General features: G+C 46.5%; 1 protein-coding gene across 1 annotated transcript in view; it reads left to right on the top strand.

Moving 5' to 3' along the window:
* Window positions 1–13,184, top strand: part of DCTD (dCMP deaminase) — a 231,273-nt gene that overhangs the window by 34,589 nt on the left and 183,500 nt on the right. The window contains exon 3 of the mRNA XM_086962464.1: window positions 5,651–5,786. Coding sequence (XP_086818590.1) covers window positions 5,651–5,786 — 136 coding nt within the window. The remainder of the gene's footprint in view (window positions 1–5,650; window positions 5,787–13,184) is intronic.

The raw sequence follows: 13,184 nt of genomic DNA, 5'->3' as shown, positions 1-13,184 counted from the left end.
GCAATCTTGTGGGATCAAGTATACTAGGTCTCCGCTTTATCATCCACAAAGTAATGGCAAAGCCTAGAGGTTCAGTAGTGTTGTCGTGGAGTGTGTGCAGGCAGCTTTTAGGTCCAGGTCTTGTGTCTTTCAAGCTGTCAAAGATCTCTTTCGGTCATATCGTATCTCGCCTCATGTTGCTACCAACGTCAGTCCTTTTGAAATGATGAGGGGCAGAAAAGCTTCCTCACAAGTGTACCCCTTCTCGATGGTTAAATCCTTTCATCAAGGCTGCAATATGAGGTGTATTTGGGAATCTGCAAACAAAACATCCATTGAAGCTTGTTCAAAATCTTACACGCATCCTATCACGAAAGAAACTCACAAACTCTGTGTCGGAGACTGGGTCAGAGTCAAAAATCCTATATCAGTTAGAAAAGGTTTTTCACATTTTTTAGATGCTCAGCAAATTGTAGAGACTGGCAAAAATGCTGTCACGTTGTCTAATGGAAACTGATGGAGCACTTCTCTCATTGCTAGGGATCCTTGAATTCGCTCCAAGTCTGTTAAGATCAACCAAAATGTTTCAGGGGGAGATAGTGTTAGAAAAAGCACCAGAGTTTCCTTTAGACCACAAAAATTACGAGATTACGAGATTAGGTATAAATTCCATTGCTTGCTACTTATTCTGTTTTCTGCTCTTGTTCCCTTCTTTCTTTCCTCCTCTTTATCTCTTTCCCTATTCTAGTGGTTTTTTGCCGAAAAGGGGGGACGTGTGGTGATGTGATGCTGGCATTAGCCTGTGAATGTTCTGTGATGTCATCTATAGTGTTGATGGACACTGCCCTGGATGTTCTGTCAGTGGCAGTTGCTGCTTGTGCCTTGGCTGTGCCAGCTGGGACTGCTCTCTGTACCCTACAATAAACTCTACAGTTGTCTACTCCAGTGGTGTCCTTCATACATCATTTCATCTTATATGTTCATTTTGTTATCATGGTGTTTTAGAGCGGTTGTCCCTTCCGTCATCTGTGAAATAGTTTTTTCTAGACTGGAACGTGTGGGTTCAATCTCTAGTGGAAGAGTGGATGAATGTTTTGGTCGAAAATCCTGTAATAGTTTTGGATGCAAATATTATTGTTTAACGGTGCTCACGCCCACTGTCCCTATGCTCCTGAAAGGATTCCTTTTTAGGTCTCGTGACGATTACAGCGCGAAGCGCTGTCTCCCCAGAGACCTATATTCACTGGCTCAGCTTCCCAGTAGACAAGAGATGGCCACGCGCATCTTCAAGAATGGGATCGAAGCGGGCCGCGCGCGTGTGTGCACCTCTCCTGTCTCCTGGGAAGCTCCAACACACACAGCCACACCTCCCCCTGCTTTCGCACAGGCATGTGCGCACACACACAAGCGCACAGACAGAGACACGCACGAGCGCACATAAACGCACGCACACACACGTACAGACCCCCCGCTGCCGCACACATACATACATACACACACACACACACACACACACACACACACACACGAGCACAAGCACACACACACACAAGCGCACCGACACCCCCCCCCCCCCCCCGCCGCCCCTTCTCCCCTCTACAGGCCCCGACCAAAGCATTTACCCCTCTCATACGCGTGGACACCGCTTTTATCCCATTCGCGATTGACCGGGACCCGTGGCTCCTTCCCGCCTCGGCCACCATGACAGAAATGGTCAGTTACCCAAATAACACCGCCGCCCCCTCTGGCGGGGCCTCCGTCGATGAATTTGCGGAGAGATCAAAGATAAACGCCAGCAAAAACCAGCAGGATGAAGGGTAAGCGGGGTAAAGGGAGAGGGGCACGTGCTGCTGCTTGTGAGTTTGTCTCGGCGCGCGAGTCATTCCGCGGTGTATTGATGAGCTCCCCGCCCCCTCGGTGATGTGCTTTTGCGTGTAGAGGGGAGGGATAGTGCTGCGGCGGTTAGGTTGACCTAGTCCTAGAAGATGTCAGTCGGAGTCAGTCGGAGTAAATGGGGGGGTTAGCGGGTGGCGCCCGTTCTTGTCATTCATTTATAAAGGCAACACCTTAATTCTAACGAGTACACAAAGACTGGACGGTTGGAAAATGTTCCCTTCGTGTGCAAAGCTGAACTATGCCGAGAAGTACTTTACGACGAGACGCTCTTAAACGAAACGCGCAGAAGTATCTCCTTAGAATCATTCCTTCAGTGGAAACCAGCACAGCTGGCGACCACTTGAGTGCACAGCCCCGGGCAATTAGCGCTGGCAACTAACAATTGGAAAGAAAAGGCTACTCCTTTTAAAAGCTTGTTTTATTTTTATTTTTTACTTTGAGCGCAAGGCGCGCGCGACAAGTGCTTTTTTTTCCTTGTCTGATTTTGATATTTGCTCTCCTAAACAGCAGGCTATGGGATATTGTAGGTTTTGACCAGCCGGCCAGTTCCAGTTAGAGCTAAATGGCCGACGTAGATCCTGGCGCTTCTACGACTAGTCCCGGCATCTACACTCATCCAAATTGTGTGATCTGCAAATCGGCACGATTCACTTACAAAGCTGGGTCCGCGTTGAGAGAGGCTAGCCCGCACTGAGGCCCTCTTTTGGGCTTCCTGAGACGCTCCTTTTCTTCCGTGGCGCGCGCAGGAAGCGCAGTCTAGCTGTAATAATTGCAGCTGCATCTCGTGTGAAGTCGGTGGCGCGACTTTTCCTTTTGCAGCCTGTGTGGCTTTATTTTCCAAAGCATTTAATTACGCAGTTGTTGAAAGACCCGAAGACAATGCTGCTTTGTTTAGGCCACAGCACTGTCAGTGCATGTGTGCAGCCAAACGCAACAAGCTAATTACCGCTTCACTCTGAATGGTCAGCTTGCATGGCAAACAGATTTTCATTCTCATTGTCCAGGATGTGTATTTTTGCTCTAGCTCCTGGATTCCACAAGCGGGAATAATTACTAAAGGGCACATTAGAGTTTCTCTGAAGTGGATGGTTCTTCCTTATCTAGACAAATCTCTTTCCCGGAGGTTATTGCGATGTTAACTTAGTCTCTAAGCCTTAATTATTGCACGTTGCTTTGAGCGCCCTGTTTGTTGTTAGCCAATCGTGCATTTCCTTCACTGATTTAAAAACAGGATTATATTGGTTTTCCCTACAAATAGAGGGCCTCCTTTCATTTGTAAAGAAGATATGTGTCCTCTTGTAAGCAGGTATCTAAAGAAAAAGGGCGCTGCTCTCGGAGATACAATACTTTCAAAATCGCATGTACAAATTGCATGACCTTTAGATACAGACCTCACACACCACACACCACACCCCACACCCCACACCCCACACTTTCACCAGGCACAGACACCATCAGTCGTCAGTGCATGCTTTCACTGGGCACAAACACCACCAGCCGTCAGTGCACACTTTCACCGGGCACAAACACCACCAGCCGTCGGTGCACGCTTCCACCAGTCACACACCACCAGACGTCAGTGCACACTTTCACCAGGCACACACACACCACCATCCGTCAGTGCACGCTTTCACCAGGCACACACCACCATCCGTCTGTGCACACTTTCTACAGGTACACACACCACCAGCCATCAGTGCACACATCAATTCTTAACGCATCCACAATTAACTATTGTAGCAATCGCAGTATGGCGCACTTTACTTTTAAACATATTCATCTAAAGCGCAGCATGCCACCATTGCTACAAAAATAAATACACTTTTTTTGGCCTACAATTTATAGACTTTTGTTGCAATATTTAGCAATGCCAACAGCTCAAACTTAATTAATGTGAGACCTATTGCATTGCAAATGCTTGTTAATAGTTCATTTTCAGAGCTCATGCAACATGCAATAATCACTTCCTAATTAAAAAAAAAAACGACTGACTTCATGGTCCTTACCATTATCACGTACATCTCAAATATACTGTAGGAAGCAATATCTCCATATAGCGCACCAACATGAGGTACACTGTGCAGAGAGTCCAGGTAAAGCGCAAAGGTCAACGCAAATGCTCCCTTTTTTGGTAGTGTGGGCGAGCAGTTAGGCATATCAGAGGGTAGTGCTAAGCATTAATGACGCACAAAAAAGGCGGCAAATGAGGTAAGTACTTTTCGAGTTATGAATTTTTTCAGTTTTCAGAAATGGGTACATAGGGCATTTTCTTGTTCAGCAATGTTATCCTATGGAGGAAAAACATGCATTGCATTCAGGCACTTAGCAGTGCCTTACAGGGCTGTTCTTCTGGACTTGAGGTGAGTATGGGGCAGGGTCCAAGGCCACCCCAACAGGTCACCTCGGGAGGTTCTGGGGCATTCATGTGCAAAGGGGTGTCTCTGCATCTGGTGTCCCATTCGCTTTAATGGGAGAACGGTCCGGTTAGAAAGAGGCTGCAAGCTGGGACTGGGGCACCCCCATGGGAGCTTGACACTTGAGATCGACAGGCACATAGGGACACCCTTGGTCTTCTTCTCCTCAGGCTGTGGATCTCTGGTACAGTAATTTATTTTGTGTGTCGGATCTGGCGCTGCAGTTTCTCATGGTTGGAGGGGGTCTGCAGAAAGAGGCTGCAGGTGGCGACTGGAAGTCCAGTCTGGGCAAACACAGTGTGGGTAATTCAATCTATATAACATAGGAGTCGTCACATTCACATTTCTATCCCATTTTAAAAGAATATACTATTGCAATTTAGTAACCATGAACCTGTTATTCAACGTGCAGTTTCGTCTAATCTACATGCTTCTGCATGCTTTTACTATGCAGTAATTCAGTCTTTTTATGATCTAATTCTCATTATTCCCAAACATATAGTGAGCACAAAATCGGTTTTCTGTGTCAACTAGGGATTTAGCAGTTTATCTGGTGTAAACCCTAGACACAAGACAAGTGCCTTTTAGGCCCAGTGTCCATACATGTTTGCCTGTTAATAACAGAGCCTTCCTACGCAGTCAATGGTAAGCAAAAGTAATTTGAAAAAGTGCCCTCGAGTGGTTAGAAGGTGGCATGTTTGGTGCTTTATAAAGCAAAATATAATATAGTTGTACAGTATGTGTGCAGTTTCCCCATTATCAATAATCCTGTTCACTTGTGGAGAAACGTGGCTCAATGGTTAGAGTGGCAGACCTTGATGCAGAGGTCTGGCCCGGGACCATGGTTCAATTCCCGCCTCGGCGGCTCTTGGACTCAATCTACCCGGACCTGATAATCCTCGCCTCAATGCCTAGTCTAACCATGGGTCCCACTCTGTGACTCTGGGCAATAGCTTGCTTAATCTCCACAATGGCCCCAGCAGCGCTTGGATGCCTGGTTTCACCTTGGGGTTGCCCAGGAGTGGACATCTCAAAGGAAAGCCAGGAAGGGTTCCACAGCGGTATGAATACAGCGCTACGAGACCTCAGGGTAGAAGTGCGCTATATAAATACAAACACATTTACATTTACATTACTCCCTTTGCCAATAATCCTGTTTACTGTCCACATACATTATTTTAAAAGTGTGTGATAGAAAATGTATGTGCCCTTGTTCCTAACTATCAACGAACATCTTTAGGATTTATAGAGGGATTGGCAACTCAATGTTCTCTTTTCCCCCCAGGTAAGTCATAATTTGTATCTAGATAAAACATTTGTAATATTTTTTAACAGTTTCATTAAATTCTGTTCTCTCCTAGGTTGGAGCTTGCATTGTGAACTCTGAGAATAAGATTGTTGGAATTGGATATAACGGAATGCCTAATGGTTGCAGTGATGATGCTCTTCCATGGGCAAGGACAGCAGCAGATAAACTGGATACAAAATATCCTTACGGTAGGTCAATCTGTATGGTCTCAGTTATTTAGTGTTTAAAATGATTGCCTTAGTTATCTTGCTTCAGTCTCCTGCTTTTAGACAAAGATAAATTGTCAGACAATACTCAAAGCTGCAATTGAAATTCCATTCTGAAGCACCATCAAACAAGTATTTGCAATGCAATAGGTCTCGCATTTACGCAACTTTTAGCTATTGGCATTGTAAATGACAATGCATTCTATTTATGTTTTAAAATCCAAAACATAAATGAAGGGCATTGTCATTTACAATGCCCATAGCTCAAACTTGCGTAAACGCGAAACCTATTGCATTGCAAATGCGTGTTTGCTAATGACACAGGGAATCTTAGAATATTTGCTTTCCAGCTTTAAATCGTAAAGCTGGAGTCAGATATCGTCACAGTTTTATAAGAATGAAACTAAGATTTTTTACATTTTGATCTTAGACTTTACTGGTGTGGAACTCTCCCAGAATTTCTGATGTCAAACATTTTCTTTAAAAAAATAGTTTACGTGTTCTGAAAATATCCAATTTTTCATCTCAAATACAGACTCTCAAAGTTGATAGGCATTACTTTAACCAAGATCTTAAAACTTAGTAAGTTGGGTTGCACAAGCTAGCTACTTGCAAGTAGCTGGAGAGCTAAAAGTATCTCACAAGCTAATTGTTGGAGAGGCCTTGGATAGATTCAGGGGTTTTAACAGTGTTACTTACTTCTTTCTTTACCTATTTGTAGGCAAACAGTGACACTTTCACTGACCGGATACTATGTGATCTACTGTCCTGATAAGAATAGGCCATCTCATCCGCCCCACAAAAAAGTATAGCAATAGGGACTGGCAGGATTAGGATCACAGTACACAATATGACTGCAAATCAAGCTTCTGGAGTGTGGTCCCATCAATTCCCCTTGTTTGGAATTAGGGGGGTGACCACCCGGGCAAGTATTTGAGTTTACTGTACAGTCATGCTTTCAATGGAAGATACAACTCAAAAATACACACACAGTTGAACACTATGGTTGATTAAAGTTGAGGTTTATGCTATGGGAAAAGCACTGGATTTCTTACTTACAGCATCACTCTGTGTACAATCTCCTGGTCACAAGTATGCATCCCAAGAATGACAATCTCTCAAGTCAATAGTACACAACATTGAGAAACCTTGCAAAAAACCCTGTTCCATAAACATCAACAGACAATTCAGTTTTGTGGTGTAAGCTACTAATACAGCCAAGCCAGGTCGGTTGACTAATGCATGCAAACAGCGATCTGTGTTTGAACTCATGTCCCCAGGTTCAAAGCCTGGCAGATTCACTCAGTCTTTCATGCTTCCAAGGTTGATAAAAATGGGTACCACTTCACTGAGTAGTAATAATACATTATTTGTCAATAGCGCCAAGAGACTACTCAGAGGTGAACATGAGCTCAATAAATACATCTTATATAAAAAATACTTGTGTTTCCAAAGCATGTAAGCTGTAACAAAATACGTCAACTGAACCCACAAAAGCCTCCAAGCCATTTGCCAATTTCTCCACTACCAGTAACACAAAGTTTTTGCAGAGTGGCCATACTACATATATACAGAATACAACGCATCAGGGACCACCTTTGCTTAATTTAAGGCTGTTGTTTCCTGTTCGGAGCACCGGCACTCAATTGTCAAAAACATAACTTATGGCAGTGCACTGCATGGTGATGCTGTTGGTGTGGTTTAGAGCTCAGCACAACAGTTGTTTATTGATTCAATACACATTAAAAATGACTAATACGTGCCACCTGAGGCATTTTCTTAGCTTTGGAGGCGTGGAATGATCCTAATTGTTGCAATTGTAGGAGTGTGATGGTTAGTTGTTTTGTTTGTACGGTCACTGGAAAGGCTGGCTTGGGCAATTGGTGGTGCAAGCTGCAGTGGCCTCCTGACAAGGGCCCTAGAACTTTTTTCACAAATTAAGAACTGAGGACAGCGCCTGACTCGCTAACTCTTCTGGTTTACCTCTGGCTTGCTACTGATGACAAAAGTCACTAGCTTAAAATATCTTGACCCGCCAGTGCCATTTGACACTGTGAACCTTAACAAGCCAGCTAAAAAAAAAACACACATAAAAAAAGACTTAAGGGCTATGTGCTGTCTTATAGGTTCATCAACAGGGAGGGATGAGGAATCACTGTGTCCGTTTCTTTCCCCGGGGTAGGATTAAGGTTTATCAAAAAGAGAAAAGGGACACTTGTTACACCTTACAACCTTGGGTTCAAGGAAGAAGAGTACCCTCAAAAAACTCAATGCGAATCTGGGTGCGGTATATATGTTTCATCCGCCCCGCATTGACGTTGTGGCAGTTATCATTGGGATTTCTTCAGTGCGTAAACTGCCCGCCTCAACCAGAGGCACCTCTGGGTCGTTTGGTGCAGTGTCCAGAGATTGAGGGTTTCCCCACTAACAATATGAAAAAAGGAAAAAAGGAAATAGGAAAAGAAGCTTGGTGCGCAAAAAGTGGATTAAAAATGAGAAAATTACCCCTGGGATTTATTGGGGGGTAGATTCTCAATTGGTTTAAAAATGGTGGTACTTACTGCAGACCGAGTTACTGGGTCTGTAAGTATTAGAGTTGTGAGAATTCGTCTTTATGTGCTGTCTTACCAATTCTGTTTGGTTGTCCTATATCTTAAACTGCAAGGTGTTAAAGGGTCAGTAGAGCAGGAGGCGAGCAAGTGGTTATATGCACAACAATACAAGGGATGTACGTCCCTGGTGTTGTTGTTCATTGCAGATGCCACAGCACAAGAAAGGCTTGGGGAAAATTAGTGCCACAGAAGAGAATGAGGAGAGGAAGGTTGGAGAGTATTAGGGCACAAACCACTGGAACCCCAGCATTGCGAGGCAGCAAGTTTACTCACTTTTTTCACTGGCAGGTGGGAGTGGGCACAATGTAGGTTGGTCTATTGGTTTAAATGGGCTCTTTAAGTTGAAATGAAGAGTACATATTTCTGATGCAATACATTTAATGGGACAGTACTAGCACTTAAAAGGAGCAAAAAGCACTCTAAATAGCAAGAACCTGCACTGGGTGCTTCCAGGATCCCCTCCTCCATGTACTCTGATGAAGAGGTTTCCCCCTTACATCTCTACTGTGTGGTAATAACACACAGTACTGCAGGAACTTTAAGGATGAACTACAGACACGGTTAAATCTGGTACTTGCACCCCTTGGGGCAAGCACTTTCCCTATAATTTTGGAAGGGCTGCGTAGCATTGTAATAGCAATTTTGGCGCTGTTCTGAGAGGGTAGTAGAATCTGCCACCCTATCCCCTGTCCACAAAAACATGGAAGTGTTCGGGTGGGGGAAACATGGCACAGTGAAAAGGGCAGCCCGTGGTCTCTCCCCTACTTACACCTCCAGGATTCGGTCCCCTCGTCGGACACTGGCGCGGTCGGCAGCACCCCCAGGCAGAACGGCACAAACGTGCTGTAGCGGCACATACAGCTCTCCATTGCCGCCCTCGCTCACCTGCCTGCGCACATTGAAGCCGTAACTCGAGTCCGACTTTAGAATGCGGACTACGCCAGGGCCCCTGCCACCCATTCCCCCCCCCCCCCCTCACCCCCCCACTTGGGCACCAGTGGGCCCTTTCCGTTCCTCTGCGGACCCTGTACCTCCTGATCCGCCATCTTCACTTGAGCTGTGGCGGCTTGTTTCAGGGGCAGACTGGAAACGAGGCCGCCAGATCTACACCCGCTGCTGAAACGCTGTAAAGAAAGTGAAAGCGCGTGGAAGCGCCGTGCCCCCAGAGCAAATGCATGCACATCTTGTGCTGAAGGGCCGCAGCGAGGGAAAGGTTAAAGCGCGCCATGGGCCTAATGGAGACAGGGTGGGAGCGAGCAAGAGGGAAAGCAAAAGCACGCCATGCCATGAGCATGCACATCGGTTGTCCGGGCTCAAGCTGAGATCGCCAGAGAAGACACGCCGTGAGCTTGCACATCGGCTGTCTGTGCAAGTACACATCTCCTGGCCCCCCCTCGGAAACCAAGTCGACAACAATAGATCTCGCCAAGGCACGCAGCACATGCGCTGTGTTGCTAGGCAAGACCTAAAAAGGCCTGGCCCAGATTTGCTTTGTATGTATGAGCACAGGCATGTGGAGGGGAAATCAAGGAAACTTGGTGGTAGAATGCTTTAATTCGTATCCTGGGAGACAAAAATGTGTTACAGCCAGTGAGAATGTACGAGAGGTGTGAGTAAGGCCTGATGCGAGGGGAGAGCAGGTATTATGGAGTTTCCACTTGGGCCTTGTAATTTTGTGATGATCCCAGTTGCTACATTAATACATTTCTTTACATTTCCCCCTATGCAAGCTTCCAGTTGGCTGTAGTTTCTCGACTTTCCCCATGGCTATATCCTATTGACTGATTTCCCCAAATGACGCCGGTCTCACCCATTTCAAACTGTGTAAGATATTTGCATCTTTCTGTCCTCTCATGGTGATACACAGAGGTCAGTCAGTTCAGCTGTCTGTGTCTGCCATTGCCCATTCCTTTCTCCAAAGCAAATAAAATTGCCTAATTTAATAAATGATTGACATCTCTTCAGAAAACCACATATTGAAAGAATATAAAACTTCTCCTGTTCTGGCAACAACCTGAACTGAAAAGTGTTTAGCACAGTTTCTGCTTTTGGGCACAGCCTACTGACCAACCCAAATTACTTCATGCGAAGATGTTCTTCAAAAAACATTTTATCTGATAACTGTTTTCCTGCCTCCATCTGGGATGTCACTCTCATCTCTCCTAACTTTTCCTTATCAAAGTAGATGTGTCATAACTTCTCCTGACTCATTTTTGTTCCCTTTTTCTCAGTGCAGTTTTAAGGTAGTTTGTATCCTGGGTGCAATTTACTGGCATAGAAATCTTTCACCAGCATTTGTGAATAAATTACACGTAGCCATGAAATTTTATATGCAGCTTTTCAATGATGTACATGTTACAAAGCAAGTTTCAAGTTTAACATTTGTATAGAGCACTACTCACCCAGAGGGTCTCAAGGCGCTTGAGGGAGGTGCTTTATTTATCGAATATCCAAGTTTTCTGAAGGAGAGGTGGTTCTGTGTGAGGCGGAGGTGGGTGGGGAGAGAATTCCAGGTTTTGGCCGCTAAGTAGGAGAAGGATCTTCCCCCCATGGTGGATCTATGGATGCGTGGAATTGCGGCAAGGGCTTGATTGGACGATCGTAGTTGGCAGGTGGGGGTGTAAAAGGACAGACGCGAGTTGAGGCATTCGGGTCCTAGGTTGTAGAGGGCTTTGTGTGCGTGGGTGAGGAGACAGAACTTATTCTCTTGTTGACGGGGAGCCAGTGGAGGTCTTTCAGGTGGCCGGAAATGTGAGCTTGGCGGGGGTCAAGTATGAGTCTGGCTGAGGCGTTTTGGATGCGTTGGAGTTTTTTCTGTAGTTTGGCTGTGGTTCCGGCGTAAAGGGTGTTTCCGTAGTCCAGTCGACTTGTGACCAGTGCGTGGGTGACCGTCTTTCTTGTTTCGGTGGGGATCCAACAGAAGATTTTTTTGAGCATACGTAGGGTGTTGAAGCATGATGATGAGACGGCGTTGACTTGTCTGGTCATCGAGAGGGAGGAGTCCAGGATGAAGCCCAGGTTACGTGCGTGGTCCGTAGGTATGGGTGCGTTTCCCAGGGCCGGTGGCCACCATGAGTCGTCCCAGGCGGATGGGGATGAACCTAAGATGAGGACTTCCGTTTTGTCCGAGTTCAGTTTTAATCGGCTGTTCTTCATCCACTCGGCTACTTCTTTCATCCCTTCTTGTAGGTTGGTTTTGGCGGTGTTTGGGTCTTTGGTGAGGGAGAGGATCAGCTGGGTGTCGTCTGCGTAAGAGATGATGTTGAGGTTGTGTTGACGCGCGATGGATGCGAGGGACTCATGTATTCGTTGAAGAGGGTGGGACTGAGTGATGATCCTTTTGGTACGCCGCAGATGACTTCGGTGGCCTCTGATCTAAAAGGGGGGAGGCGGACTCTCTGGGTTCTTCCGGCGAGGAACGAAATGATCCAGTCCAATGCTTTTCCTTGAATTCCGACGTTGCTGAGGCGTTGTATAAGGGTGCTATGACAGACTGTGTCGAAGGCTTCGAAGAGGTCAAGTAGGATGAGGGCAGCTGTCTCTCCGTTGTCCAGTAGTGTTTGAATGTCGTCTGTTGCTGCGATGAGGGCGGTCTCGGTGCTGGGTTTGGCTCGGAAGCCGGACTGTGAAGGGTCGAGGGATTTGTTGGATTCGAGGAAGGCGGCGAGCTGATTGTTGACGGCTTTCTCAATGACTTTGGCAGGGGATGGGAGGAGCGAGATGGGGCGGTAGTTTTTAAGTTCAGTGGGGTCTGTTGTGGGTTTCTTCAGAAGGGCGCTGAGTTCGGCATGTTTCCAGCTTTCCGGGAAGGTAGCGGAGTTGAGGGAGCAGTTGATGACGTCTCGGAGATGGGGTGCGATAATAGTCAGCTTTGTTGAAGATGTGGTGGGGACATGGGTCGGTTGGCGATCCTGAGTGGATGGAGTTCATCAGGCGGATGGTGTCTTCAGTGGTGATTGGGTTCCAGGCGCAAATGTTGTTGGGGGGGGGTTTTAGTTCGGAGGTGGGTGGGGTGGAATGGACTCCGGACTGGTTTTCAAAGCTGTTGTGTATGTCAGCGATTTTGTTGTGGAAGAATGAGGCTAGGGAGTCGCAGAGGTCTTGGGAGGGAGTGATGTTGTTGGTGCCTGCGGTGGGGTTGGTAAATTCTTTGACGATGTTGAATAGTTCCTTGCTGTTGTGGGCGTTGTTGTCGAGACGATCCTTGAGTGCTGATTTCTTGGTGGATCGGATCAGTTGGTGGTGTTTGCGGGTGGCGTTCTTGAAGGAGGCCAGGTTGTCAGTGGTTGGGTTTTTTCTCCAGGCTTTCTCGAGGGTGCCACAGCACTTCTTGGATTTCTTAAGGTCATCGTTGAACCAGGGGGCTTTTTTGCTACTTTGTTTGATTTGACGGTTTTTCAAGGGTGCTAATTCGTCAGCGCTGTAGGTGATCCATTGTGCGGGGTTGGTGGCTGCAAGGTTTGGGTCCGATGATTTTGCAGGAGGGTTTTGGTGAAGCGATATGAAGAGTTGGTCGGTGGTAATTTTGTTCCAGTTTCTGCGGGGAATTGGTTGTGGGTCATAGTCTTTTTGTAGTTGAAGTGAACGCAGCTGTGGTCCGTCCAATGGAGAGCTGTGGTGTGATTGAAGGAGATGTGCTTGCTGGAGGTGAAGATTGGGTCGAGAGTGTCTGGCATAGTGGGTGGGGGTGTCAACAAGTTGTTTGAGTCCGAGATTGGCGAGGTTGTCCAGAAGGGTGGTGGTGTTGCTGCTGTTGTTCTTTTCCAGG

Source organism: Lissotriton vulgaris, chromosome 3_1 (genome assembly GCF_964263255.1).
Source record: "Lissotriton vulgaris chromosome 3_1, aLisVul1.2, whole genome shotgun sequence".
Taxonomy (NCBI): domain Eukaryota; kingdom Metazoa; phylum Chordata; class Amphibia; order Caudata; family Salamandridae; genus Lissotriton; species Lissotriton vulgaris.
This window is presented reverse-complemented; position numbering and strand designations above follow the sequence as displayed.